We start from the raw sequence: 25,557 nt of genomic DNA on the forward strand, positions 1-25,557 counted from the left end.
TTCCACTATTGACCTCTGCATACCACCATGTGTTGCTCCACCCAGAAAGCCGTGATATTACTGCATTTATCACACACGGGGGGCCTTTTCCAGGTCTGTCGTGTTCCATTTGGCCTTGCTTCTGCTCCATCGGCCTTCCAGAAAATGATGTCTCCCATACTGTCTGGCCTCCCAGGAGTACAAGCTTACCTTGATGATGTCATATGCTATGGTACCACTCAGCAGGATCACGATGCCAACCTACGGAGAGTGCTGCATGCCTTGAACGAGGCGGGACTCCAGTTGAACATGCAGAAATGTAAGTTCAAGCAGTCATTTTTGTCTTTCCTGGGACACACATTGTCCAAAGATGGACTCCAACCCGACCTGCCCCACATGACACGGGCTCCCTGAGATCTTTTCTCAGTCTCGCATCGTGGTACAGTAAGTTCATCCCTAATTTTGCCACTGTTGTTGAACCCTTATGGGCCATCCTCGGAGACTCTACTGACCTGAAGTTCCACTGGACTGCTGAGGCACAGTCCAGTTTTGCTGAACTTAAAAGACTGATAGTTGAAAGCCCTGCTCTGACACCTTATTACCCTGACCTGCCTACTCAAGTGACCACAGATGCTTCTGACTACGGGCTGGGGCGGTACTCACTCAACTCCCCCCAGACAACACGGAGAGAACGCTTTCAGGACCCTTTCTCCTGCTGAAAGAAAGTACTCTGTCATAGAACGTGAAGCTCTTGCATGTGTGTGGGCGGTGGAAAAGTGGAGGACCTATCTGTTGGGACGTCACTTCATGTTTCGTACTGACCACCAAGCACTCACTTCTCTCCTCACATCCAAAGGGACTGGTCGTGCAGGACTGAGAATTGCCAGATGGTCTGCTAGATTGCTTTGTTTTACGTATGATGTCACTTACCGTCCAGGCAGGCTAAATGTGACACTCCCTTCTACAGGGGAGGCATCTGAGATGCCAGACATGGTCGCTGCTGTCTATCAGGAGTCCCTACACGCTGTTTCCCTGCCAGAATTCGCTACAGCCTGTGACATGTGCCCAGAACCGACACAGCTGAGACGTCAGATTCGGACAGGCTGGCCCAGACGCTGGAAGGACATGATACCCGAACTTGCTCCGTACTTTATGGTGAGAGATGAACTGGCTGTTGAGGACTCACTCATCATGAGGGGCACAGATCGCATGGTCGTTCCTGTCTCACTGAGATCCAGAATGAGAGATCTGGCACACGAGGGACACCAAGGACTGGTTCGTACAAAGCGGAGACTTGGTGAGCTATACTGGGGGCCACAAATGGATGGTTATGTACATAATGTGATGGCTTCATGTGTGTCATGCCAGTACACTGATAAGACTGCAAACACTGCACCTGCACCACTCATACCTGTGGATTTTCCAAGTAGACCTTGGGAAAAAGTGGGGATTGATATTACAGGTCCTTTTGACTATGCTACCTGGGACTGTCACTTTGCCAAGACTCTGAGTCGACACTTGTCGGCAGAGTGTAGGCAGCCAATCGCTCTGATTTGTCCGGAGTCTACACCGGCGAGGCGAGGTGTAGATGAATAAGCAATCTGATTGGTCCAGAAGGCGGGCTTCCGATCCGAGGAAAGGAAAGCGGGCCCCCGATCCTCTGGCCCAATAAGAGGGCCGCGTGTAATGGTGTCGGGAATCAAACTGTAAATGTGCTTTTGCGTGCTCGAAACATAACTTTTGCCGTGAAAGAAAACTTTCCGCATTAGCGACATCGCTAATCGCGAACCTCCTCAGTGACAGAACCATCTATAGAAATTTTGTTGACGTGCCTCCATGCTCGAATTGCTTGCTCGAGAAATGTTTACGTTAATTTTGCGACCAACATACCTATTGAGTATTACAAACAAAAGAATGCCCATGAGTGTGCAGGGACAATACAACCGAGACAGGTGAGGGCAGCCAGATGTAGGCAGCAAGTTCAAATACCTGGGAAGCAATTGAGTGCCTTGCTTGGTGGCAGTAGTAGTCGCTGGTTAGTTGTTTGCTTGTTCATGACACTTTGGTTTGATTGTTTTTTTTTTCCAGATAAACCTTCTGCAATGGACCCATTGATGCCATCGCTGTGTATTCTGGACACGAATTTGCCACAGGATAGGCAGCAGTGCCTTCTGAAGGCCTCAAAAGAGGCACGGGCAACCCAATTGAAGTCACGTCAGCCCACTAAGGACAGTGGACTGAGATGTCTTCAGACTGCCTGTGATGAAGGTAATCCCTTGTCATCAGTGTCAAAGATATGTTTTGATACTCTGTTGACTCACCCTACTTGGACAAATTTGTCTGCTTGGCATTGAAGACATAACTGTTTGTCTTCAGCTAAAAGGAGAGGGTGCCTGGTCACCTAAAATCCCTCAGAGGTGCAGTAGATGGGTCAGCTAATTCTGACTTTTGGCAAGTACCAAGGCAAACAGGCTGCTGGAAAATGATGTTGGCTACATTAAATAGTAAGTGTGCTGTTCTAAACAAAATAAATCTTTGCTCATTCTTGTCCCGTTAAGTGATTCATAATTTGATGTGTAATTTGATATTTCAGTATCATCAATCGCCACGTTAAAGAAAAGCAACGGCCAGAGAGAGGACCAATAAACGATGAGTGGGTTAAGGATCACCTCCTCGTGTACATCCAGTTCTTCCCGCAAGTCTCGTGCCATCTAGAGATGTGTGTGGACAGAGCCATTTACGGACAGGGGCGGTTCAAGTCGTTTACGTTTCAGGAGATGTGGCAGTGGTATAGATTCCATAAGCGACTTCAGGCTGACCCTCAATGTGGAAGTGACCATGAGAGGAGAATGGCCCAGGAAGCACACACCTCTGTGAAGCAATGGTTGGTCATGGCTGAAAATGACATAGCCACCAGCTCCCTGAAAAGATTCCACAAATACATTCTCGAGAGGTACGTCAACACAACCTCGTGCAACAGCATTTTGACATTTTTACTGATATTTATGTGTCTTTCAGAGGACATGACAGGGTGCCCCCCCCCCCCCCAGCGACTGCCACTGCTACTGCCACTTCCAGCGGCCCATCGGCATTTACAGTTGCTACTGTTCAGGAGGATGATGCCGAGCTTGCTGAGGCTCTTGCCTCATTTGAAAGAAAAGGTAAATGTTTTTAATATTTTCAGAACGCAGTGAGGACTGAAGCTACTCGGAGCCATTTTAGATGAGTTACAGTATGTTTACGTTGGGCTTTTCCTCCCACATTTGACTAAAGCTGCAGCAGAAAAGGACAAAAGACCTGGAAAACGGAACCGGCCAGTGTCTGCACACAAGTCCGTTAGACGCATCACTCCACCATCAACAGCAAGATCACCGTCTGAACATCACAGCAAGGGGACTCTTTGCTCTATAAGATGAACTCAACTGGGGAACAGGCCCTCTGCTCAGACCAATGGATGCTTCAAGCAGTTTGCTGGTCGATAGAGAGAGCAGTGGAGTGTTTCCACCAGCAGGTACTGGCAGAGAGACTGTGAACGCAGCTCTTCGGAGAATGGCAAATAAGTTCGAGTGGGACTTTATTCAGCTTGCGAGTGACCTCTCCTCATATGTCGCCATGACTCGTAACCAGGCAAGCTTTAACAAGGTGATGGACGACATGTTCAGAGATTAAATCAACTGGGGAAGAGTTGTGGGTCTTTTTGTCATGGGTGATGCCATTTGTGTGCAATCTGTCGAGGGTGGCGCAAGTGAACCAGTTTGCCACATTGCAGACTGGATGACAGCTTACTTGGACAAACGGATTAACCCATGGATCGAGAGTCAAGGAGGATGGGTGAGTATAAAGGAGAGGGACTCAAAATACAGCTTCCTTTGTGCTGCAGTTAGAGATTTGACGACCCAAACTTTTTTTCTTTTTTTTTTTAGAATGACTAACGGCCATGAGTTGATTAGTGGTATTTTATTCATCTGACAACAGAAAACTGTTTTTTCTGAATAGAAATCAAGTAACTGAAAGTATACTGTGTAGTAGCTGTGTTATATGCAGATTTGAAAGAAAAATGACTCCCTTCAACTGACAGGATTTCCAAGATAATCTGTTTATTTTTCCCCTTGTGCAATTTATGTTGACATGCAACCTTGGTGTGTAAAAAAACAAAACAAAAAAAACTAAACTATATTTAGAATCCAAGCTAGAATTCAAACTTACATGTCAGTTAATCCCACCACCATTTACAATGTTTTGCTTCCTCGGAAATAAATTGGGAATCATTTCACCGATAATTTTATTTTTATTTAATAAAAGGAAGTCATTTACAACGTCTACATGTATTCATGGTGTGACATTCTGTCTTCCAGTTCAGATGGGTGATGCCAAGAGTCAGGCTTTCAAATGAACTGGAGCCATATTTTGGTCTAGGATTAGTTAATAACTTGGAGTGACAGATTGCTGCCACTCCCCCTCCTCAACCAGTAACATGAGGAATATGATCATTAAGATGGGTAGGAGGAGTAGATTCATTTAAGCTAACATACTCTTCCTCCTGAAGTCAGGTCTCAGTAAGGCAGACTAAATTGTGGTCAATTTCTTCTGGTGGTAGGCGAGATGTGTTGATAAGTAAGGAATCTTCACAGACACTGACTTGGTTTGAAGAGACGTTCATTGGAGAGAGAAGTCAGGCATCAATCAGACGCTGCAGCTTGTCCGCAGGAGGCCTCATGGTCCCGATGGTGAAGATCTCTAGACTTATTCCAGTAGCGCTCTTTTATACCACCGAGTAAACACATTCTTCTCAGATGGCTTCATAACACGGTCTAACTGACCAAATGATATAGAACCCAATTATTACTAAGAAGGAGAAGGAAACGTAAAAGTCTCAGGAGACATGAAACCTGTGAGATAGCGCCAGATTGTCTGGAAAACAAGTCAAGGCCTTTCAGCTTTCTACGGCCTGCACAGAATGGATACATAGCTGAAAAACAAGCTGAATTCTTACAGAGTTGCACAAAATAGATACATAGCTTCAGATACTACAGTAGCCAATCCTATTCAAGGTTTGATGTGTTCTGTGTTCAGAGATGTTGTTCTGCATTCCTTGGTTGGAACCAGTTGGAACCAGGAACCAACATGATCCACAGAGAACCACAGATGTCTTTAAAACAATTCCACGGTTTTTAGATGTTAAAGGGCTAGTGAGTTGTCCGTTCAGTTTGTTTAAAATTCTTTCTTTTGTTGCTTAAATTAATGTACATAACTGACCTTTTTAATTTTTGTGTATTTATATGCTTATATGATCAACAGCTGAATCGAGACTTCCTTTTGCTGTTTGGAACTGAAACAGCTTCCAAGATGCTTGAGAAGTGGGACACAACTCTCAGGCTCAAGGTTATCAATGAGGCCAAACACCTGACTCGGTCAATTGAACTGTGCCGACTTCTAAAAGCTGCTGAGAAACTAACAGATAACGATGACACTAGTAAGCAAATTAACATGATTGATTTTTTTTAATCCTATCAACAAATAATTTTTACTTTCGTATATTCCAACTTCATATTAATGACTGTTTTCACCTCTTTTTCCTCCTGATAGCCTGGGACAGTGACATGGCTTCTCTGCTGCTCCTTCTCCATCTCCTGCCACCCACAGCCGGATGGAAGAGGACCAAGATAAGCCCCGGTGAAGCAGTGGACAAAATGTTGGTCTTTCACAAGGTATGCATCACTTTTGTTATCCAGTTCTTTTATTATCCAGTTTGACAGTGTTTTTTATGTATTAACTCATGTTTCTATGCTTTTCCGAATCATTTAAAATTAGGGACTAAACTGAATGTCTTGACAATGGCTATAATTTCTCACCAGCGAGGGCTTCTTTGGGAGACACGCACACACTGTTTGTCATGGCTTGTTTAGCACCTCCACTTTTTGTGGTGTAGCTACAGACCCAAGTGAGCTGTTGAAAACTTGACAGTGTGAAGTATTAATTCTATAGTTATGTTTTCAGTCATGCTGCAGCCTGGATGAGCACCTTCGAAGAAGAGATGGTAGACAACCGTACATCCTTGCAGTTGGGCGAACCAGGAAAAAGATTGACAGTTACTACATTGTTGTGGACAAACAGCTCATCCCCTGCCAAGCCACTAGCTCGTTATGTGCGTTTGATGAACTGTTTAAGTCCCACTATGTGTTCAACCTGTCGTACGATGAGTACCTAGGCCAGCTGTTCACTTTGTTGCAAACAACAGTGTACACTATTGCTGTACAGCAACAAATGAGTCTCCCAGAGTTCGTGAATTTCGTGCAAAAGTCCTTAACTAAGTCTTCAATTGAAGTCCTAAAATGTTTAAGTGTTTCATTTGTCAGATAACTGGGGACAACTTGCATGCAATTCTGGGATTTACAGAATGGTTCAGTGGACGTTATTTTTGTCGTTTGTTTGATAAAGATAATACAATGAGGTTGACCCCAAGGTAATCTTGCGTAGAGAGGAACTTTTTGACGTCCACTGCAATGAGTTGCAGACAGGCCCACAGAAGTTATCTGTGTTTGGTTTAAAAAAAGAACTCGACCCTTAACAGCCTAAAGTTTTTTCATGTTTGTCATAATTTTTCTTTGGACATGACATTCTTGAAGGGGTGGGTCAGTTTGAGATGAAATTACTGTTGGAGTACCTCTCTGAATTTTTTTTGGTCAAAACCCAATCTGTTGTCGAGGATTTATGCCTTTGACTATGGGTATGTTGAGCATAAAAATTGACCAACAAGGATTAGCTTAGACGGTAGTGGTAATAATATAGGGCTCAATTCCATTCAGACTCTTTGTCTACCAAGGGTGTCAAATATTTAACACTATTGAAGAGTTAAAATATTAACACTGTTCAAAGTGTAGATTTAACTCGGAATCCATGAGGATTATATAAACTCAGAAAAAGTGTTAAATTTAACACTATGGGAGTTGAATTTACACTGATTTTTTTCCATCTTCTTCTTACATATGTGTAACCATTACTGACCAAAGCACACTGCATTCACAAAAAAATATGACAATTTAACTTTTTATTCAAACATATCCTGCACTCTAATAACAACAATGTGCTCTGTTAAAATGTGCTTCACTGTCTGTACTTGAAGAACTATTATTCAGCAAGCTCTTAAATTGGCTGGTATCCAACCACGTTGCTCCTTCAGCGATCATCACACTTGTGTGAGAAGCTTGTAGCACCTGGTGTGGACCCTTCCAGCCATTCCTTTTCCTGTTGCTCAGATCCTTCACCATGATCCAGTCACCTGGCACAATGTCATGCAGCGGTTTGGATGCAGGTGATGGGACCTCTGCCTGAGATAGGTCAGAAGACACATTTTTATAATGTTTATCTTCACAAACTGTAAAGCCGTTTTTGTTTTTGCATTCATAACAGTACGACAGTTCTCCAACTACAAAAACAATTATATTTTAATAAATTAAAACCACAAAATGTAATTCAAAAAGAGTCAACAGTAACTCCTGAATAAGAACAATATCACATACAAGCTCAACAAATATTGAATTGGTGTCATAAAAAATATGTTTTGCTGCATAAAGACATGAAAATCTGCAAATTACCTCTGGAATTAGGTTTGGGAGTTGCCTTGGTAACGACACCTGCAATTCTTCCCTTTCTCCGGACTGTTGAGCTGGAACCTGGACTGTGTTCACCGCAGATTCCCTGTTTACATTTATTGTGTGGTACATAAAGTCAACTCCAGAAGGTAGTAATGACAACACAGATGCACCATTGTGCGGAGTTGCATCTTTGGCATTATAGCGTGTGTCATCCAGATTGCGACGGTCCCTCCACCTCTCATTCAGATCTTTCTTTCTGAGGTCAAGGTTCACACCGGGTCTCGATTTTGGAACACATCTCCTCAGAAGGGAAAGAAGTTCTGGTTGGTTTCTTTGGAAGTTGGGGTGGAAAGAATGATGGATGTTGTCTCTATTTAAACGCTGGGATTTCCTGAAGCCATACTAATTTAGCTGACATATAAAACTTGAGAATTTGGAGGTTTTGAAGCCATTTGAAGACAAGAACTAATTTTCAATTAGATTCCCATTGACAACGATCCCGTCTCCTTGGTGGTTCCAGATGATGGTATTAATTTTGCTGTCATTGACCAATCGCCACAACTTTGTAGAGAATTTTTCATTCAGTGAAACTCCCAGTGTTTGCATTTTTGATCTGTAAAACGATAAAATGTTGCAATGAAAGAAAAGAAACATATACTGTACAGATTTAAACTGCAAGATTTGACTTGTTTGGAGTGTTCTGTCGCCTCTTAGGTGCACATTATTTGTTTGATCAACTGTTTGTTTGATCTAACTTTAAAGAAACATCAAAGAATCAAAGGCATCTTGCACATTCTTTAATCTTCTTTAAAAGACCCCTCAGGTTTCCGTTTTTGGGAAACCTCTAGAATTTCTTCAGTTTTCCTGCTGCTCCTTCGCGCTAGTGTTTGCTAGCTCGAAGTCGGCTTTTGGTTTTTGATGGTTGGATTTTGCTTTTCAATTACATTTAAATGGTGTAAAACAGCGGGGATTTTCTCTAAACAAGGTCAGAAAGAGAACAGTTTGAGAACCACTGTCGTCGGTAAAGGACAACGTTTTTGCGAACAGTAATGTTGCTTTTAAACGTATACCTACCGTCGGATTTCGTGGATGCTTGTGCGTCTAAAACATGAATTTACATGACTAACTCGTAAACATTGTTCAACATGATTTAATACTTAAAATTCTGTGCGGTCTGTGCAAGGCGACGAGGTGGCCGAGTGGTTAAGGCGATGGACTGCTAATCCATTGTGCTCTGCACGCGTGGGTTCGAATCCCATCCTCGTCGTTTTTAAAAAAAAAAAAATTCTACAAAATTTTGCTTTGAAGAGTAGAATGAGTTATAACTTATTTTAAATGCGGGGGTGGCGCATCACTTTCATTTTATTTATATATACTCGGCACCAATTTATTAGGTACACCTTTACCAGTAAAAGATGGTACCAGTTTGAGATGATATGGTCCACTGTGGTCCTAAAGGGATGGACATTGTCAGCAACAATACTCAGGTGGGCTAAGCTGCTTACAATGATGCTCCATTGATACTAAAGGGCCCAAAGTGTTTCAAGAAAATACCTCCCTACACAATTAGAGCGGCAGCACCGGCCTGAACCACTGATCCAAGGCAGGATGGATCCATGCTTTCATGTTGTGTAGGCCAAATTCTGACCCAAACATCTGAATGTTGCAGCTGAAATTGAGACCAGGCAACATTTTCCAATCTTCTGAGGTCTTATTTTGGTGTGCCTGTGTGAATTGCTGTCTTTCTATGATATGAACCAGCCTGCAAATTCTCCTCTGACCTCTCACATCAACAAGGCATTTTCATCTGCTGCTAACTCATGGATGCAGTCTCTCCAATTAGTTCCAGTAAGGTATTGCGTCACTTCCTGTCTTCTCAATTGTTCGTTGGTTGCACTGTGCACGGTGTGTTGTATTCACTTTACTTAATATTGAACACTTGGTGTGTTGTATTCACTTTACTTTAAATTGAACGCTTGGTGTGTTGTATTCACTTTACTTAAAATTTGAACACTTGGGACATTCTAGTCACCTGATAACAACAGTGCGAAACATCCCATATTAAACAAATACAGGGCTTCGCCGTCTATTACCATTAGCATGGCCTCACGGTCTTTGTCAGATAGCCAGGGGAAGCTAGCTGCTGCGGAGCCGCCTAGCGTAGCTACAGCTAGCGGTCCCCCGGCAGCAGCCGAGCAACCGGCTAGCCAGGGCGGCTGGGTGACGGTTCGTAGGAAGCGTAGCCCAAAACAAAGGCCCACGGTGCACCACCACCCGCTTCCCGTGGCTAACCGCTTTTCCCCACTCGGCGACACACACGCTGAGAAACCGACCCTGGTAATTGGTGACTCTGTTTTGCGCTACGTGAAGCCGACTCCAGCGACCATAGTCAAGTGCATTCCGGGGGCCAGAGCGGGCGACATAGAAGCAAATTTATGGCTGCTGGCGAGACGTAAACGTAAATTTGGTAAAGTTATTATTCACGTCGGAGCCAACGACACCTTCGTCAGTCGGAGGTCACCAAAATTAACAGAGTTGGTGTGCAACTACGCAAAAACGATGTCGGACTCCGTAGCATTCTCTGGTCCCCTCCCCAATCTGGCCAGCGAGGAGATGTTTAGCCGCATGTCGTCGCTGGCTGTCACGGTGGTGCCCCGAAAACCAGGTGGCCTTTATAGACAATTGGAGCACTTTTTGGGGAAAACCTGGTCTGATTAGGAGAGGCGGTGCTTCTCTCATTTCTAGTAATTTGGCTAATTTTATTAGACCCAAAGTGACCTGACAATCCAGGGTCCAGACCAGGATGCAGAGTTGTAGTCTTACACACCTCTCTACTGCTTCCATAGAACCCTCATCCACCAACAATAACATATTTAACACTATAGAGGTAGTCTCTGTTCCATGATTAAAAGTTCACCAGGCACAGAGCAGGGGAGCGGTCAATCGCCATAATCTTATTAAAATTAATACTAAAGCACAAGTTGGAGAAACTAATATCACAATTAAGTGTGGACTGTTAAATATTAGATCTCTTTTGTGTAAATCCCTGTTAGTGCACGACCTGATGGCGGATCATCACATTGATTTATTTTGTCTTACTGAGACCTGGCTTCAGGAGGAGGAGTATGTTAGCTTAAATGAATCTACTCCTCCTACCCATCTTAATTATCATATTCCTCGTGTTACTGGTCGAGGAGGGGGAGTGGCAGCAATCTGTCACTCCAAGTTATTAATTAATCCTAGACCAAAATATGGCTCCAGTTTATTTGAAAGCCTGACTCTTGGCATCACCCATCTGAACTGGAAGGCAGAAAAGCCACTTCTGTTTGTAGTGGTATACATTATTGTATACAATTGTATACATTCAGAGTTCCTGTCTGAGTTCTCTGATGAGTTCTCAGTGAGGTTAGTTGGTTCCTTTATGCTTGTGTCAACATCTTGCTTCGGGCATGGCCCACCTCCTTTGGCCTTCTGCACATCCTCGTCCTCTTGTCCTGTTTTCCCATGTTTCAATTTATGTCCCTCAGTGACTTTGGTTAAATTCAGTACAACTGAGGTTGCAGGAAGTGTAGTGTTCAGTATTGAGGAATTAAAATAACTATCCGGAGACTTCTCTGTGCCTCAGTCCATGCGCTTCTTTTTTATTATTATTATTTTCTTCCCCTTCTCTTCTCATCACACACACATGCCTGCAGCGACCACCAGGTTCACACCTGGATTATAGCACAACACAACAGGAAGCTTTAAGTCAGCCAAACTCGGGTCGAGGGAATGGGTCAGGAAAAGGAAAAACTCCCCTTTAACAGGAAGAAACCTTGAGCAGGACCAGGCTCATGTAGGCGGACCCTCCTTTTGATGGCCGGCTTGGTAAAGGAAGGGGAGAGGAGAGGAGAGGAGAGGAGAGGAGAGGAGAGGAGAGGAGGGGAGAGGGGAGGCGAGGCACAGAGCATGGAGGGGATGGAGGGGATTTTGGACCCTGGTTCGAAGGACCAAGTTTCTTAAGTAAATTCTCTGCCAATAATAATTCACCGATTACAAAAGCAGAGAAAGTTTATTCACTTATTCACAGCGAGGAGACAAATCACATGTCCTCGCAGGTACTCTGAGAGTGACGGGCGAAGCTGAGCTTTTTATTCTGTTCTATGCTGGCAACCTCCCCTTGCCAGGAACTAGCAGATGACCTTGGACTGACGATTCTAATGTTTTATCTCAACATTCTGGAGCATTCCAGCATTATTCAAACAGCTCAGAGCATACATGTATCTCTTCAGCTGTCTTGTGGGGCTCATTATCTTCCACCAAAGAAGTGTGCAGCATGACCCACTCCTCGTTGGCCCTTTGTTCTTCATTCTGCAGAATTCTTTTACATTATAAAAAACACCAAACACTTAATTTTTCCAAAAGTGTGTGTCTGTGTGTATAGGGAGTGCTTCCAGCTGTGTTAGGAAACAGAGTCTCTGCTCCGGAACTCCAGGGAGCATCATGGCTGAAGCATCCTTGTACTGAAATTGATGAAACAGCAACACATCAGGTCACCTTTGAATGTTCATCTACAGTCTTTCACTCTTAGGACCAACATCACCACATAGTTACAATCAAACTCCAAAATTTTCTCAGATAAATGTTTCATTCCATCAGCGTTGGTGACTTACTGTGTGTGCAGAAGCAGCTGGGCCGCCAAACGGGGGTATGTAGGAAGGACTTCCAGGCTGATAAAGGGACTGTGGAGACACGGGGGATCTGCTGTTACTACTGAATTTGAAAACCACATCAGAGTACCGTATTTTTGCAACCATAAGGCGCACCATATTAAAAGGTGCAGTTACGGGTGCTATTTCTGTATTCAACACATACATAAGGCGCACCGGATTATAGGGTGAGGGCATAGTAAAACATATCGGTACGCTAATTTAAAACATGCATGCTAGCGTTTATTCATGTACTCACGTTATTTTTTGATCAATCCTCATCCACAAAGGCCTCCTTTTCTGTATCCGAAATAAACTAAATTAATCCAAAATGGCTTTTGCGAAAGTCAACAAGCCGAAAAGCATAATGTGGTGCACTTTATGTGTTGGAACTCAGTGCAAACATAAGGTGCACCGCATTATAAGGCACCCTGTCCATTTTGGAGAAAATTTAAGACTTTTAAGTGCGCCTTATGGTTGTGAAAATATGGAACCTTTGCCTTTTTTATTTTAATGTATGCAAAACTACTTTAAATTTTAAACTTGTGTTTAAATTTGTGTTTGTGAATGATGTCAGAAATCAGTGATGTTACAATAAACTGAGTGTGTCTGCAGCAGCACAGCCATCATTGATTAGTATGTTGATCAATGAGGGAACTGATGACAGCCCACCTGCCCCTGGTTCCAGCCATGTAGGGATAGAAGAAGCTGTCAACACATGGCGAGTTGCACACAGTCATGAAGGAAGCTGCTCCCTGGTGGGTAGAGTTGTCATTTCCCCGTTCTGAACCGTCTGGAGGTCAGTAAATGTGGTGGCGTGTCCAAGTTCTTCGTCGATCATCATTACTGGACAAATACCAACAACATCAAGTGGAACTGATGAAAGTGTCACCGGAAATGGTTATGTTCTGTTCAAATTTTCGTCAGAATTGTGCTTCATGTGAGAACAAAGCACCAGAGAGGCAGACAGAACCCTCCTTCACTACTAAAAGCTAATCTCATAATTCTCCTGTGCTGCTTTTGCATACTTTAAGGCTGAATGGACAGTGAGAAGAATAACGTCAACTTGGTCTGCACTTGGACTGTTGGAGATGCTCCTATCCAACAATGCAGAATAAATGCATTTAAGCTGATGCTAATTCATTATATGAATAATACAAGTGCAAGGTTGCTTGCGCATGAACCTGCAAAGCAGAACATCTTTCTCCACACTCTTTCCCTATATTATTTCACTGCTTGTTGTATTGTTTCATAATCAATTGTCCAGATTAAACTGATGGGATTTAATTCAACAAAGTGGAAAGTCTGGTGCAGTCTTTCCTACAAATAAATTTTCAGAGTTTATGCAAGTTTCTGAGTCAATCTGTTCGATCGTAACATCTTAACTTCCTGGTACCGTATTGCGTCACTTCCTGTCTTCTCAACGTTCGTTGGTTGCATTGACCACGGGGTGTTGTGTTTACTTAATATTGAACACTTGGTGTGTTGTATTCACTTTACTTAATTTGAACACTTGGGAAATTCTGGTCACCTGATAACAACAGTGAGAAACAACCCATATTAAACAAATACAGGGCTTCGCCGATTTCCATGAAGCGATAATGCAGACGCGTCATTTCCCACTGTCAGGATGGCCGAGCGGTCTAAGGCGCTGCGTTCAAGCTGGGGAACAATAGTCCAAGATTGATGGGGAAGAAGGGAGAAAAGGGGGGAAGAAAGGGGGGAGAAGGAAGAGGAGAAAAAGAGGAGAAAAAGAGGAGAAAAAGAGGAGAAAAGAGAGAAATGGGGCTTTTGTGCCCATATTTATATATTCCTGGCTGTCTGATGAGAAATAAGTTTTTTTTTTTTTTTTGTTTTTTTTTTGGATGACCGCGGGAGGGATTTGAACCGGTGACCTTCGAAACATCAGCATACTTTAAAAAAACAAAACACTTTTGATTGTCAAGGAGTTTTATTTCCCTCCAGAAAATAGAAATACTTTGGTAAAAAAAATTAACAAACCAATATATATTAACAGAAAAACAACTCTTATATAAAAATATTTAACTATTTACAACAAAAAATATTCACATACAACTATTTACAAATTATTTAAATGTTTTTTTTTGCTTCTTCCAGCCACTGCTCCTTTGACAAGTGTTCTGTACTCGGACAGAACACTTTGCCCCGGTACTGGCTGTGGCCGGTTTCAGCGTTACGGAACTCCCCACATTTCTTGCATTTATTTGCACTGACCGTACGGTTGTACGGCCTCTTCCTCTTTGGAAGCTGGGGAAGCTGGGGAAGAGTGGCAGAACCTGGGGTGACGAGGGGACGACCCTGCATAAAGGTCACCGGTACCCATTGATGCACCCCAGCTGGTGAAAGCTGAGGTACCACAAAAGGTACTGGTGCTGGTGCAGGTGCTGGTGGTGGGGCTATAGCAAAGAGCTTCCTTTTTGCTCTTTGCTGTGCCTGGCCTGCCGTACTGTGAGGCAGGTGGTACTGGAGCTCCTCCCGTGCTTGTATGGGCTCTGCAGGGAGCACTCTTGCCTCCTGAAGAGGCTGTGCAGACACTGGGAGGGCTGTAGGCAGGGCTGTGCCCTGCAGCCTCACGGAGAGCTCCAGTCCTTTTTGCCTCCGGTTGTGCCACTGGATGAGGGTGTTCTGGTTCACCTCAACCAGTTGAATGTCTGTGTCCTGCATCACAAGCGCATTGCCAGTGACAAGCTGTCTGATTCGATGGTAGTCTCTCAGAATTAAAGACCACCTCGAATCAGTCTTCTTGCCACGTTTCTTGGGGCTTGGATGCAGGTTGCACAACCGTATGAAAATGTTCTCAACCAGCCGGCAGCAGTCAGGCCACTGGGCAGGAACGCTACTTGCCCCCAGCGTACAGCGGGTGGTGCTCTCCACACCAGGGGTTGTTGAGGGCTTCTTAGGGGTTCTAAATCGGCCGCTCAACAGTCTGCCCTGGTGCCGTGCAGCATAAACCACCTGCTGTTTGTCGTAGTCCTGCAGGTTCTGCCACAGGGAGATGATGGTGTCGGTCTGCTGCTGGTTTAAAAAGAGGGCTGTCTGCTCCCGAAGCTCCACCAGGTACTCTCCAAGGCTGTCCACATGCTGGTACCCAGGCCTGTTTTTGTCATCAACAACCTGTGCAAATGATTAAACATTTTAGATAAGAATGTAAAGCCTTCACTGACACGGAACATTGACAATATGTTACGTGACTGTATAAACGTAATGTCTTTAAAAATTGTACAGCGCTATACTCATATATTCTAAATAGCATTCTGTCACCTACCACATCTTCATCTGCAGCTACAGATGTAGTAGCTGGAGCGCTGGTATGCAGCACAGATGGGTTGGCAGCCACTGATGACCTGGGTGCTGTGGCGCTTGGAGCTGCCAGTGTAGAAGGCTTGGGAGCTGTGATGGTGGGTGTCCAGGGTGCCGGGGACGAGACAACTGATGTGGTCACAGCGGCAGTAGGAGGTAGAGAGGGCTCAAGGACCTCGACTACTGTCGGATCTTGTGGGAGGTCAGAGAAACCCTCATCTTCCTCCACGCTGTCCACCACATCATGCTCTTCAATAAGCTGAGCCGTCTCCTCTGAATCAGGGTGCATATCTTGCAGTGCCTGGCCAGTCTGCCTCAAGAGATACTGCACCCCGATGAGCTCTCCTGAAATAACAATGATTCATTCATAAATTAATAAAATATTTGAATATTTAGTGACATCACTCATGAGCTCACGTGTGCTTACCGGTGTAACGGGAGGGTGGGCAGAACTCCGGTGCCAACTTCCTGCTGAACAGCCTCTGGTAATTGCTGTTCACACAGTGAAGCAGGTCACCAGAGTAACTGCGGAGAGCAGATGACCCAGAGGAGAGGGCTGCAGCACCACGGTCCTGGTTCCACCTGTGCAGCCCTTCCAACAGGTAAATTTGAAAATTGACACTGTTGGCAGAGGTCCCTGGAAATGCATGGTAAAAAAAAAAAAGATAAAAATGTTATTGGATTGGTTTAGATTACACAACACACGAGTCTGTCAGACACACACCTGGAATGAACCGGTTCAGGTGGAGATGAAAAGACTCCAGAGATGTCGAGCCCCTTGCACATCTATAGATGGGAAGAATCACTCCTCCCTTTGAGAGCTCCCCTGTCTTGATGTACAGAGCAACACCTGGCAGATCCTGGATGCACTTTACGTGCTTCTTCTGGACCCTCCAGATGTGCTCCATCCTCTCGCTGTCAAGCAGGGGAACTCCAAGGGAGTCATTGCCTCTGCTTCCCATCAAGGTATGCAGCAGCTCCTCCACCAGCTGGACGGTGGTCTCCTCCCCACGTGTCCTTCTCCGGCAATGCAGAGTCAGCTCCTCCCTCGACAGATGCTTGTGGATGTCGCCAATAGGGAGAGACAAGCCCTGCGCCCTGAACTGCTGCTCTTTAGCTTCACACAACCGAGCTAAATCAGCAGCATCCCACTCAAATATGCACGCCGATAGACGTGACATAAAAAGTGGATACAGCTGATGAGCATTGGTTGTGCAGCCCATAGCGAGTCGGCGCATAAAGTGCCAGATATCCAGCCTGATGGCAAGTTCTGGCCATCCACTGAATCTGGCACTCAGCTTTGTCTCTCCCAAATCGGCGCAGCATCCACAATCAACATAGAGGAGCACAGGGGGATCCACACCAGCCTCCCGGAATCTTCTCATTAGACCTGCCGCCATCAGGTCCAGGCCTGCTCCCTCTTGAGCGGTCAGCACACTCATGAGTATCTGGCCATACTCATTGCCAACTGAAGTCAGCCAGAGTGCTGTCCCCTTTGCCGTCCCTGCCAACTTCTTTGTGATCTGAAACACATAAAATGTATAGGACCTCCGTGATGATGATTGAGAAAAATGACACTGTGCTAATTGCAATTATATAATAATATAATGTCAGCAGACATTTTTAGAAATATTTTTAGTAACCTTTTTTGTGGAATCCATTTTTAAAATGGACCCGTACACGGATGTGATCCGGGCCTGGATGTCCTCCATCCTCGTCAGGACGTCCTGGCTGTAAACTGACAGCAGCCACTTACAGCTAGGCACCACCGCAGGTTGTGGAGGCTCAGGGAAGACCATGGGCAGCAGTCCTGGCCGCTGGAGGAAGTCCACACACTCCGTGGTGAACCGTGCCACTCGGTTCAGCCACTCCTCTGTGTGGTTCTCCCTCAGCTGCTTGAGGACGCGAGTCGGACTGTTGCCCAGTCCTCTCTCCCGCAGAAGCCGGATCACCCTTATATCACAAGCGTACCTTGGATATAGATAGAAAACATATCAGTAAGAATATTGTACAAGCTTGTGTGTAAGACATGGCGAGAAAGAAAATACTCACTTTCGTGTAAGGATGACCCTAAATTCTGACCGATGTGCCAGGTCCAGTTGTGTGAGCACAGTCTGGCTCCATGACACATGGGAGGATTTACACTTGTTGCAGATTAAAGTTTCTGCCACCATGTTGTAGGTCCGATCTACATCCAGAACCTGCCGTGCCCTCTTATGCAGGCCCGCACCAGTTAGTTGGTGCAGCCCACAGCCCTGGTTGGGACAGACCACCTTCACCTTCCACAACTTGTATGGCATCCAGACAAGAAGTGGATGGGCGAAAAAGCGGTCTGGACCTGGAGCCTGATTATACACCTCACTGGGCTGAGGTGGGAAGTACCAGAGCTTCAGGTGGTCCTGAAGCTCCAGCTTTCCCTTGGGTCCAGCTCGGAAAAGCCGCTTAGAAATCCATTTATGGTCTTCAACCGGCAAGGTATTTGACCATAAACGGGGCAGCTGATTTCCTGCTGGCGTCCCAAGAGTGGACTCAAGAGGGCAGGAGGCAGCAGTCTATACAAAAGACAAAACAGAACCAAATCAACAAAACGACAATACAGCCGACCCTGTTAATAACCACATCTCATGCTCTACACAACATTAAATTAAATCTAGTATTACTTACAGACACAGTGGCAGACACTCCTGAAGAAGATGGGGAACTGTGGACAGCAGCTGGTGGAGTCTGTAGACAAAAGGAAATGAAGACACTCACATTTGTGGCAAACTGATTTACATTATAATTTACATTATAATCACATTGCCATTGAATCTGATGTTTAAGATATTAGCCTGCTGTCATTTTTCACAATTAGAGCAACATTTGCACTTTGATTGCTCTATTATTTCTCTCTGTATTTGTTTTATAGGTTTAAGTTTGCTTGAGTTGTATTTGAGAAGTGGTTTGTGTCATGACTTACTGGGGCAGCGATACTGGCTGGAGGTGGGGTCTGGCTGGTGCTGGCCTGTCCTGTGCCAGCAGAGACTTGGGTCTGTGAAGCAATGCAGTCCATCTAAGTCTCTTCTATTATAGCTGCAAATATTACTATTCCATTTAAACCCTACATACCTTTGTAAACTTCCGCGCCATGCTTAAATTTGGAGTTGCAGCTGCAACATGTCTCCCTCCAAATTTTGACTTGTTGAACTGAATCAAAATAAAGCAAAAGATATCATATATTGTCAAAAGTAAACAAAATGCCAAACCATTATTGTCAATTTTTAAATGTGAATAACTATCCAAATACCATTGCCAGGGTCAAATTTGGGGTCCTTCGGACATTGCTGCCTGCAGGGCTTTGCAGCAGGGCAGGAGCAGGAGCAGGAGCAGGAGCAGGAGCAGGGGCAGGAGCAGGGGCAGGGGCAGGGGCAGGAGCAGGAGCAGGGGCAGGAGCAGGAGCAGGAGCAGGAGCAGGGGCAGGAGCAGGAGCAGGGGCAGGAGCAGGAGCAGGAGCAGGAGCAGGAGCAGGAGCAGGGGCAGGAGCAGGGGCAGGAGCAGGAGCTTGAGAGACAGCTGCTGCAGCTGGCTGTCCCTTCATGACGGAGCAGAAGCATCATTACTTAACTCATTGCATTAACTGCACTTTACAAATAAACTAAACTGAAACGAACTCACGCACACACACACCCACCCACATGCACACTGTTACCTTCTGTACGTGGAACCCACAGATGCAATTTATCATGTCCCCGAACAAGGATCTTTGTCCATGAGACATCTTTGGGCACTTCTCAATCTGAAAATTATAAATCCTTGGAATTAACATAGGGCCCAATTTTTTATCAGTATTAATAGTATAATTTAATAAGCTACATACCTTTTTATACAAATCAAACCATTTTCTTTGTCGGGGGGCTGGCCTGTTGCCCTCACTTGCAGGCCAGACCCCAGTGCTGGCAAACTGACGAAGGCGAGACATCCACTCTCCGTCTCCCATCGCCTTGTGAGACTTCTTTTCTGCTGCCTTTGATGACATAGACAGACATTATTTAAATGCATGCCATCAAAATAAATGTATGAGCAGACATTAGGGGTCATGCCCTGAACCCACCGGCATGAGTGTGTGAAGATTTGACGCTTAGATCAGCAGCACATGAGCAACACACTCTACTGTATATAATAATTTATACATACTATAATGTTACTGAACCATTACTGCTAATAAAGTAACGAAACTACAGCGTTGTCAGTAAAGTAAGTGTGAAATAGACTTCCACCCCCCACCCCCATCAAAAAGTCGCTTTCCACTGTAGTAGCAGCGGTGGGGGTGGGGGTGGGGGTGGGGGAGTACAGGCCACAACGTAATAAAGGAGTAATTACTCCACACCGCTAATATGTCACAAGCGCACACTTTAGCCGATGACTCTACTGTAGTTTTGCAAAAACCCGTGGACGTATTTGCAACTAGCGAAACACGAACATATAACACGACGACGACATGACAACTTCGAAAACAACGCTAGTTCTCCCGAATGATATATAATCGGCCATTTCGTATGTGTCGCTAAAACACTCACCATGTCAATATTGTTTATTTTCCGTTTTCTTCCAAGAGATGAGTGAAGTGGTTGCGCGCAATTAGAGCTGCGAAAATGAGGAGGTGGAGCTTGAGGTGGATCTGGAGGTGGAGCAACCTGCCGGTTGTCCAACATTTGAGCGCTGTGATAGGTCAGTGGGAGCGGAATGTTGGATTCACCAATCATATCGACGGAAATGTTGGATTCACCAATCATATCGACGAAAATGTTGGACGCCACCAATCATATCGACGGTGATTGACTTATACCTCCAAAATTTCCCCGGACGATTCTTCGCCAGCTGGCGTTCAGGTCGCAGTCTCCTCTGGAGGCGTGGGTTCGAATCCCACTTCTGACAATTCACTTTTTCTCAAAAACCACACCACCTTCTATACTGGGTTGACCCGACCCAGTTTTCTTTGCTCTTCACCTATTCCGATGCAGTCTTGCCAATTAGTATATGAGTAAGCGTTTTATTCACAGTATGCTGAAAACAACACAACAACAATAATAATGGCTATGAACACTGAAAATGTTTTGACATTTTGTAAGAAATACACATAAATATTATAGTCAAGTATACACTAACAAAAACATGGAACCAATATGACATGTTTATTGGCATATTATATTTCTGTGAAATTATTTAATGACATTTACATTCTAGCCAATATGTTAAGTTTTTATGTTTACTTTATGTAAAGTTTAGGGGTTTTTTTCACATTTGCTATTTGGTTCAAATCACAGCTATGGTACTAGCTATGGAGCTAGTTGATCAACCGCACAAGCGCAGTTAAGACGCCTGCAGCTGCACCCAATTGGCTCAGCTGTGCCAAATACAGATTGCTCTGTATTTCTCTGTTTCATAGGTTTAGGTTTGCTTGAGTTGTATTTGAGAAGTGGTTTGTGTCATGACTTACTGGGGCAGCGATACTGGCTGGAGGTGGGGTCTGGCTGGTTCTGGCCTGTCCTGAGCCAGCAGTGACTTGTGTCTGTGAAGCAATGCAGTCCATCTACGTTTCTTCTGTTATAACTGCAAATATTACTATTTCATTTAAAACCCTACATACCTTTGTAAATTTCCATGCCATGCTTAAATTTGGAGTTGCAGCTGCAACATGTCTCCCTCCGAATTTTGACTTGTTGAACTGAATCAAAATAAAGCAAAAGATATCATATATTGTCAAACTAAAAGAAAACAAAATGCCAAACCATTATTGTTAATTTTTAAATGTGAATAACTATCCAAATACCATTGCCAGGGTCAACACTGGGGTCCTTCGGACATCTCTGCCTGAAGGGCTTTGCTACAGGACAGGAGCAGGAGCAGGAGCAGGAGCAGGCGCAGGCGCAGGGGCAGGGGCAGGGGCAGGGGCAGGGGCAGGAGCAGGAGCAGGAGCAGGAGCAGGAGCAGGAGCAGGAGCAGGAGCAGGAGCAGGAGCAGGGGCAGGGGCAGGAGCAGGAGCAGGAGCAGGAGCAGGAGCAGGAGCAGGAGCAGGGGCTTGAGGGACAGCTGCTGCAGCTGCTGTCTGCTTTGTTCAGATGGAGTAGTAGTGACACTAATTAGTTTGTGCAACTTTTATTCAACAATACCAATAACTGATTCAGCATTTGTTGCATTGCATTAACCTTGCTGCCTGCTGAAAAGGGTGGACCCATGGCACCTGGAAGACCAGTCAGGTCTGTTGGGGGGGGTGGCGGCTGTGGATTTGCTCCAGCTGGCTGTCTCTTCATGACAGAGCAGAAGCATCATTACTTAACTCATTGCATTAACTGCACTTTAAAAATAAACTAAACTGAAACGAACTCACACGCATGCACACTGTTACCTTCTGTACGTGGAACCCACAGATGCAATTTGTCATGTCTCCAAACAAGGATCTTTTCAGTAATTACAAATTTACATTATATCACATTTATTCAACCTAGAAATTATAACCTTGGAATTAATATAGGGCCCAATTTTTATCAGTATTAATAATATAATTTAATAAGGTACATACCTCTTTATACAAATCAAACCATTTTCTTTGTCGGGGGGCTGGCCTGTTGCCCTCCCTTGCAGGCCAGACCCCAGTGCTGGCAAACTGATGAAGGCGAGACATCCACTCTCCGTCTCCCATCGCCTTGTGTGATTACTTTGCTGCTGCCTTTGATGACATAAATACACAGACATTATTTAAATGCATGCCATCAAAATAAACGTATGAGCAGACATTAGGGGTCATGCCCTGAACCCACCAAGGGCATTTGCATGAGAGTGTGTGAACATTTGACGCTCAGATCAGCAGCACATGAGTAACAAAGGAGAGGAGGAAGTCATGTATTTAATTTTATGTAATGAAAGAGGGCTGCAGCTTTTTTGCCCTCACTCTACTGTATATAATAACCATTACTGCCAATAAAGTAACGAAACTACAGCGACACATGCGTCAGCGTTGTCAGTAAAGTATCTTTAAAATGTTGCTCCACTGTAGTAGCAGCAGTGGGGGTGGGGAGCACACAACAATGTAATAAAGGAGTAATTACTCCACACCGCTAATATGTCACAAGCGCACACTTTAGCCGATGACTCTATTGTAGTTTTGCAAAAACCCGTCGACGTATTTGCAACTAGCGGCTAGCGAAGACTCGCGAAACACGAACATATAACACGACAACATGACAAAATCGAAAACAACGCAAGTTCTCCCGAATAATATATAATCGACCATTTCGTATGTGTCGCTAAAACACTCACCATGTCAATATTGTTTATTTGCCGATTTCTACTAAGAGATGAATGAACAGCGGTTGCGCAATTTAATGAGCAAAAAAACCGAGAAGGCGGGATCAACCTGCCGTTTGTCAAAAATTGAGCACTGTGAGTGGTCAGTGAGGGGAATTTAGACGAAGGGGGAAGAATCGACCAATCATATTGAGGTCTGAAATTCGGAGCTGCGGTGATTGGCTGATCTCGTCTAAATGCTGTCAAAATCTTCGGTATCGGGCCGCGGGTCATTTGGTACCGGGCCGCACAAAAAGAAAAAAATATTTCCATTTTTTTTATTTTTTCCCCCGTTTTATTTTGAAAAGTGACCGGATTCTCTCTGTTACATCAGTCTCACTTGACGCACGTCCACAAGTCACGTGTTACATCCTGCTAAATTAAATCCCAAGCTAGCAAAATCAGCAAAAAACAAATTTCTTTAGAAAGTTCCTTTGCAAAGGGGAAACGGCCCAATGAAGGGACAGGAGAGGACCCTGCACCCTGGTGCTGGTGCAAGAACACCTGTCCCTGCTGTCAGAAGAGTTCGAGCGCTACTTCCCAACCACAAAAGCTCCACGAACTGCCAAGGAATGGATCTGCGACCCATTTGTCAACAAACCGGGTGAATCAAGCAAGAAGTTCAACTGCTGGAGATCGCAAATGACGGTGGCCTTAAACGTCTGTTCGAGACATCAACTCTGCCGTTGTTCTGGATTAAAGTCATGGCAGAATACCCCGAGATCGCCACAAAAGCACTGAAAACCCTGTTGCCTTTTCCGACATCGTATCTGTGTGAAGCAGGGTTTTCTGCAGTGACGGCAACCAAAACCAAATTACGGAGCAGACTGGACCTAAGGAGCACACTTCGGGTTTCATTGTCTCCCAAAAGCTCAAGATGGGACCGTCTTGTTGCAGCAAAACAAGCTCAGGGTTCCCACTGATTCAGTGCTGCTGTGAATAGCGAGTATGCACTTTGTTTTTGTGTTGTGTCTTATTTTGAAGGTATGTTTAAACAACGTTACAATAGCGACCAGAGTGCGTGGGATACATTTTTTAACGTAATTTCTACTGTGCGGTTTGATATATGAAATTTTTGGAAATAAGAATTTTTTTTCAGTAGGGGTCCAATATGATCATCTTAAAATATTACAACATAAATGTGTAAAAAAATAAATAAAAAAAAATCAATCAATCTTCACTGATCCCCCCGCCCCTCACTTAAAATTGTTCTTCGGAATCGACTGTTCCTCACCAGGCGACAGAATCTCAGTAAAATAATATTTACAAAGATGAAAAGTAGCTCTGGATCCATTTTTTGATGAAAAATTGCTTTATTAAATGTTTTCACTTCAGCGGAATATAACTTGAGAATGTGCCATCACGTCTTGGCTTGAAAATGTCAAGGTACACTAATTATTTTAGGTAATAAGTAGTTATTATTGTATTATTATTTACATTAATATTTCATTGTATTATATAAAGTTAATTATAGGGTAAAATATTGCATTTTCATAAAATGACCGCTGAATGTATTTCTGATGAGTTAAAATAATTAAATGGACCTGGCCACTTTTCTCGACGACCGGTTCGTATTTATTATGCGACACCATGACGTCACTTTACGTGCGCCGTAAATGACGCCGTTGTCCGAATACTAACTTTAAATTGAGTGCACTACGTAGTTCACTCAATCCATGTCCCCCATGTAGTGAGTAGTGAATAGGGAACGAGTGTGTGGTTTCGGAAACAGCCGTTCTGTTGTTGGTGCGACGTTACGAGGACGCTGCTAATAAAGTTGCGCATGATTACACAGTGGATTTACGTTCATTATTATTATTATTATTATTGAGAAAATACCAGAGTTTTTAATGCCAATCTAGTCATTTTATTTTGTTTTTATCTGCTACACCTTAAGATTGGGCCGTGAAAATATTGTCAGACATTAAACCGGTCCGTGGTCCAGAAAAGGTTGGGGACCACTGTTCTACAGGGTTGACCCGATCCAGTTTTCTTTGCTCTTGACCTATTCCGACGCTGTCTGGCCAATTAGTATATGAGTAAGCGTTTTATTTACAGTATGTTGAAAACAGCACAACAATATGATAATGGCTATGACAACACTCAAAATGTTATGACATTTTGTAAGAAATACATGCAAAAATTATAGTCAAGCATAAACTTGACTATAAATAAATCTAACTATGAATCTTGCTGTGTGTCTACTGGTGAGCAAGTGCCTGGATGAAGTGCCGGTAACGTATTGCGTCACTTCCTCTCTTCTCAAACGTTCGTTGGTTGCACTGTGCACGGTGTGTTGTATTCACTTTACTTAAAATTGAACACTTGGTGTGTTGTATCATCACATTGATTTATTTTGTCTAACTGAGAACTGGCTTCAGGAGAAGTAGTATGTTAGCTTAAATGAATCTACTCCTACCCATCTTAATTATCATATTCCTCGTGTTACTGGTCGAGGAGGGGGAGTGGCAGCAATCTATCACTCCAAGTTATGGTGTAAACATTAATTATGTCAAAGTCAGCAAACTATTGAACACATCACCCGCTAACACAATGTCCTGTTGGATCTATCCACTGCAGAGAAGTTACGGTTCGTAAATCCACGTTTTCCAGGGGTTTTTTTGTGTGTGTGTGTGTGTGGTGTTTGTATG

At 44.2% G+C, this 25,557-nt stretch overlaps 2 protein-coding genes, 1 long non-coding RNA gene and 1 other non-coding gene across 8 annotated transcripts; 2 read left to right on the plus strand and 2 right to left on the minus strand.

Moving 5' to 3' along the window:
* The first annotated feature begins 943 nt into the window (after window positions 1-943).
* Window positions 944-6,339, plus strand: LOC101064423 (uncharacterized). Its single transcript, XM_029850000.1, has 10 exons — window positions 944-1,276; window positions 2,068-2,247; window positions 2,356-2,483; window positions 2,573-2,932; window positions 2,998-3,140; window positions 3,253-3,621; window positions 3,715-3,810; window positions 5,278-5,452; window positions 5,566-5,687; window positions 5,977-6,339. Exons 6-10 carry the CDS (start codon window positions 3,430-3,432, stop codon window positions 6,337-6,339), a joined length of 948 nt encoding a protein of 315 aa, XP_029705860.1. The 5' UTR covers window positions 944-1,276; window positions 2,068-2,247; window positions 2,356-2,483; window positions 2,573-2,932; window positions 2,998-3,140; window positions 3,253-3,429.
* Window positions 6,340-8,759: 2,420 nt separating this feature from the next.
* trnas-gcu (transfer RNA serine (anticodon GCU)) lies at window positions 8,760-8,841 on the plus strand. Its single transcript has one exon. It is a non-coding gene; the product is annotated as a tRNA-Ser (tRNA).
* Window positions 8,842-14,009: 5,168 nt separating this feature from the next.
* On the minus strand, window positions 14,010-19,016 carry LOC115252990 (uncharacterized). The gene is made up of 10 exons (XM_029849727.1): window positions 18,870-19,016; window positions 18,692-18,769; window positions 18,543-18,614; window positions 18,248-18,307; window positions 17,636-18,135; window positions 17,227-17,554; window positions 16,308-17,106; window positions 16,011-16,220; window positions 15,549-15,928; window positions 14,010-15,397 (listed from the first exon to the last, which is right to left on the minus strand). Exons 1-10 carry the CDS (start codon window positions 18,870-18,872, stop codon window positions 14,354-14,356), a joined length of 3,474 nt encoding a protein of 1,157 aa, XP_029705587.1. The 5' UTR covers window positions 18,873-19,016; the 3' UTR covers window positions 14,010-14,353.
* A 2,593-nt stretch (window positions 19,017-21,609) lies between these two features.
* LOC105417507 (uncharacterized) lies at window positions 21,610-24,045 on the minus strand. Of its 5 annotated transcripts, XR_965140.2 has the most exons (4): window positions 22,880-24,045; window positions 22,143-22,289; window positions 21,769-21,867; window positions 21,610-21,668 (listed from the first exon to the last, which is right to left on the minus strand). It is a non-coding gene; the product is annotated as an uncharacterized lncRNA (long non-coding RNA). The 5 variants fall into 5 exon arrangements; XR_003891302.1 differs by having other exon boundaries at window positions 21,610-21,661; window positions 21,769-22,289; XR_003891300.1 differs by having other exon boundaries at window positions 21,769-22,289.
* Window positions 24,046-25,557: the final 1,512 nt, after the last annotated feature.

This window comes from Takifugu rubripes, chromosome 16 (assembly GCF_901000725.2).
Source record: "Takifugu rubripes chromosome 16, fTakRub1.2, whole genome shotgun sequence".
Lineage (NCBI taxonomy): Eukaryota > Metazoa > Chordata > Actinopteri > Tetraodontiformes > Tetraodontidae > Takifugu > Takifugu rubripes.

Bases quoted from the DNA above. Each gene is read 5' to 3' on its own strand.
- LOC115252990 (XM_029849727.1), bottom strand. The intron at 18,308-18,542 runs GTAAGTCATGAC...TTTTGTCTACAG, and splicing joins CAGCCAGTATCGCTGCCCCA to ACTCCACCAGCTGCTGTCCA. The intron at 18,136-18,247 runs GTAAGTAATACT...TCTTTTGTATAG, and splicing joins GAGTGTCTGCCACTGTGTCT to ACTGCTGCCTCCTGCCCTCT.
- LOC101064423 (XM_029850000.1), top strand. From the start codon at position 3,430: ATGGATGCTTCAAGCAGTTTGCTGGTCGATAGAGAGAGCAGTGGAGTG. The intron at 3,622-3,714 runs GTGATGGACGAC...CAATCTGTCGAG, and splicing joins ACCAGGCAAGCTTTAACAAG to GGTGGCGCAAGTGAACCAGT. The intron at 3,811-5,277 runs GTGAGTATAAAG...TATGATCAACAG, and splicing joins TCGAGAGTCAAGGAGGATGG to CTGAATCGAGACTTCCTTTT.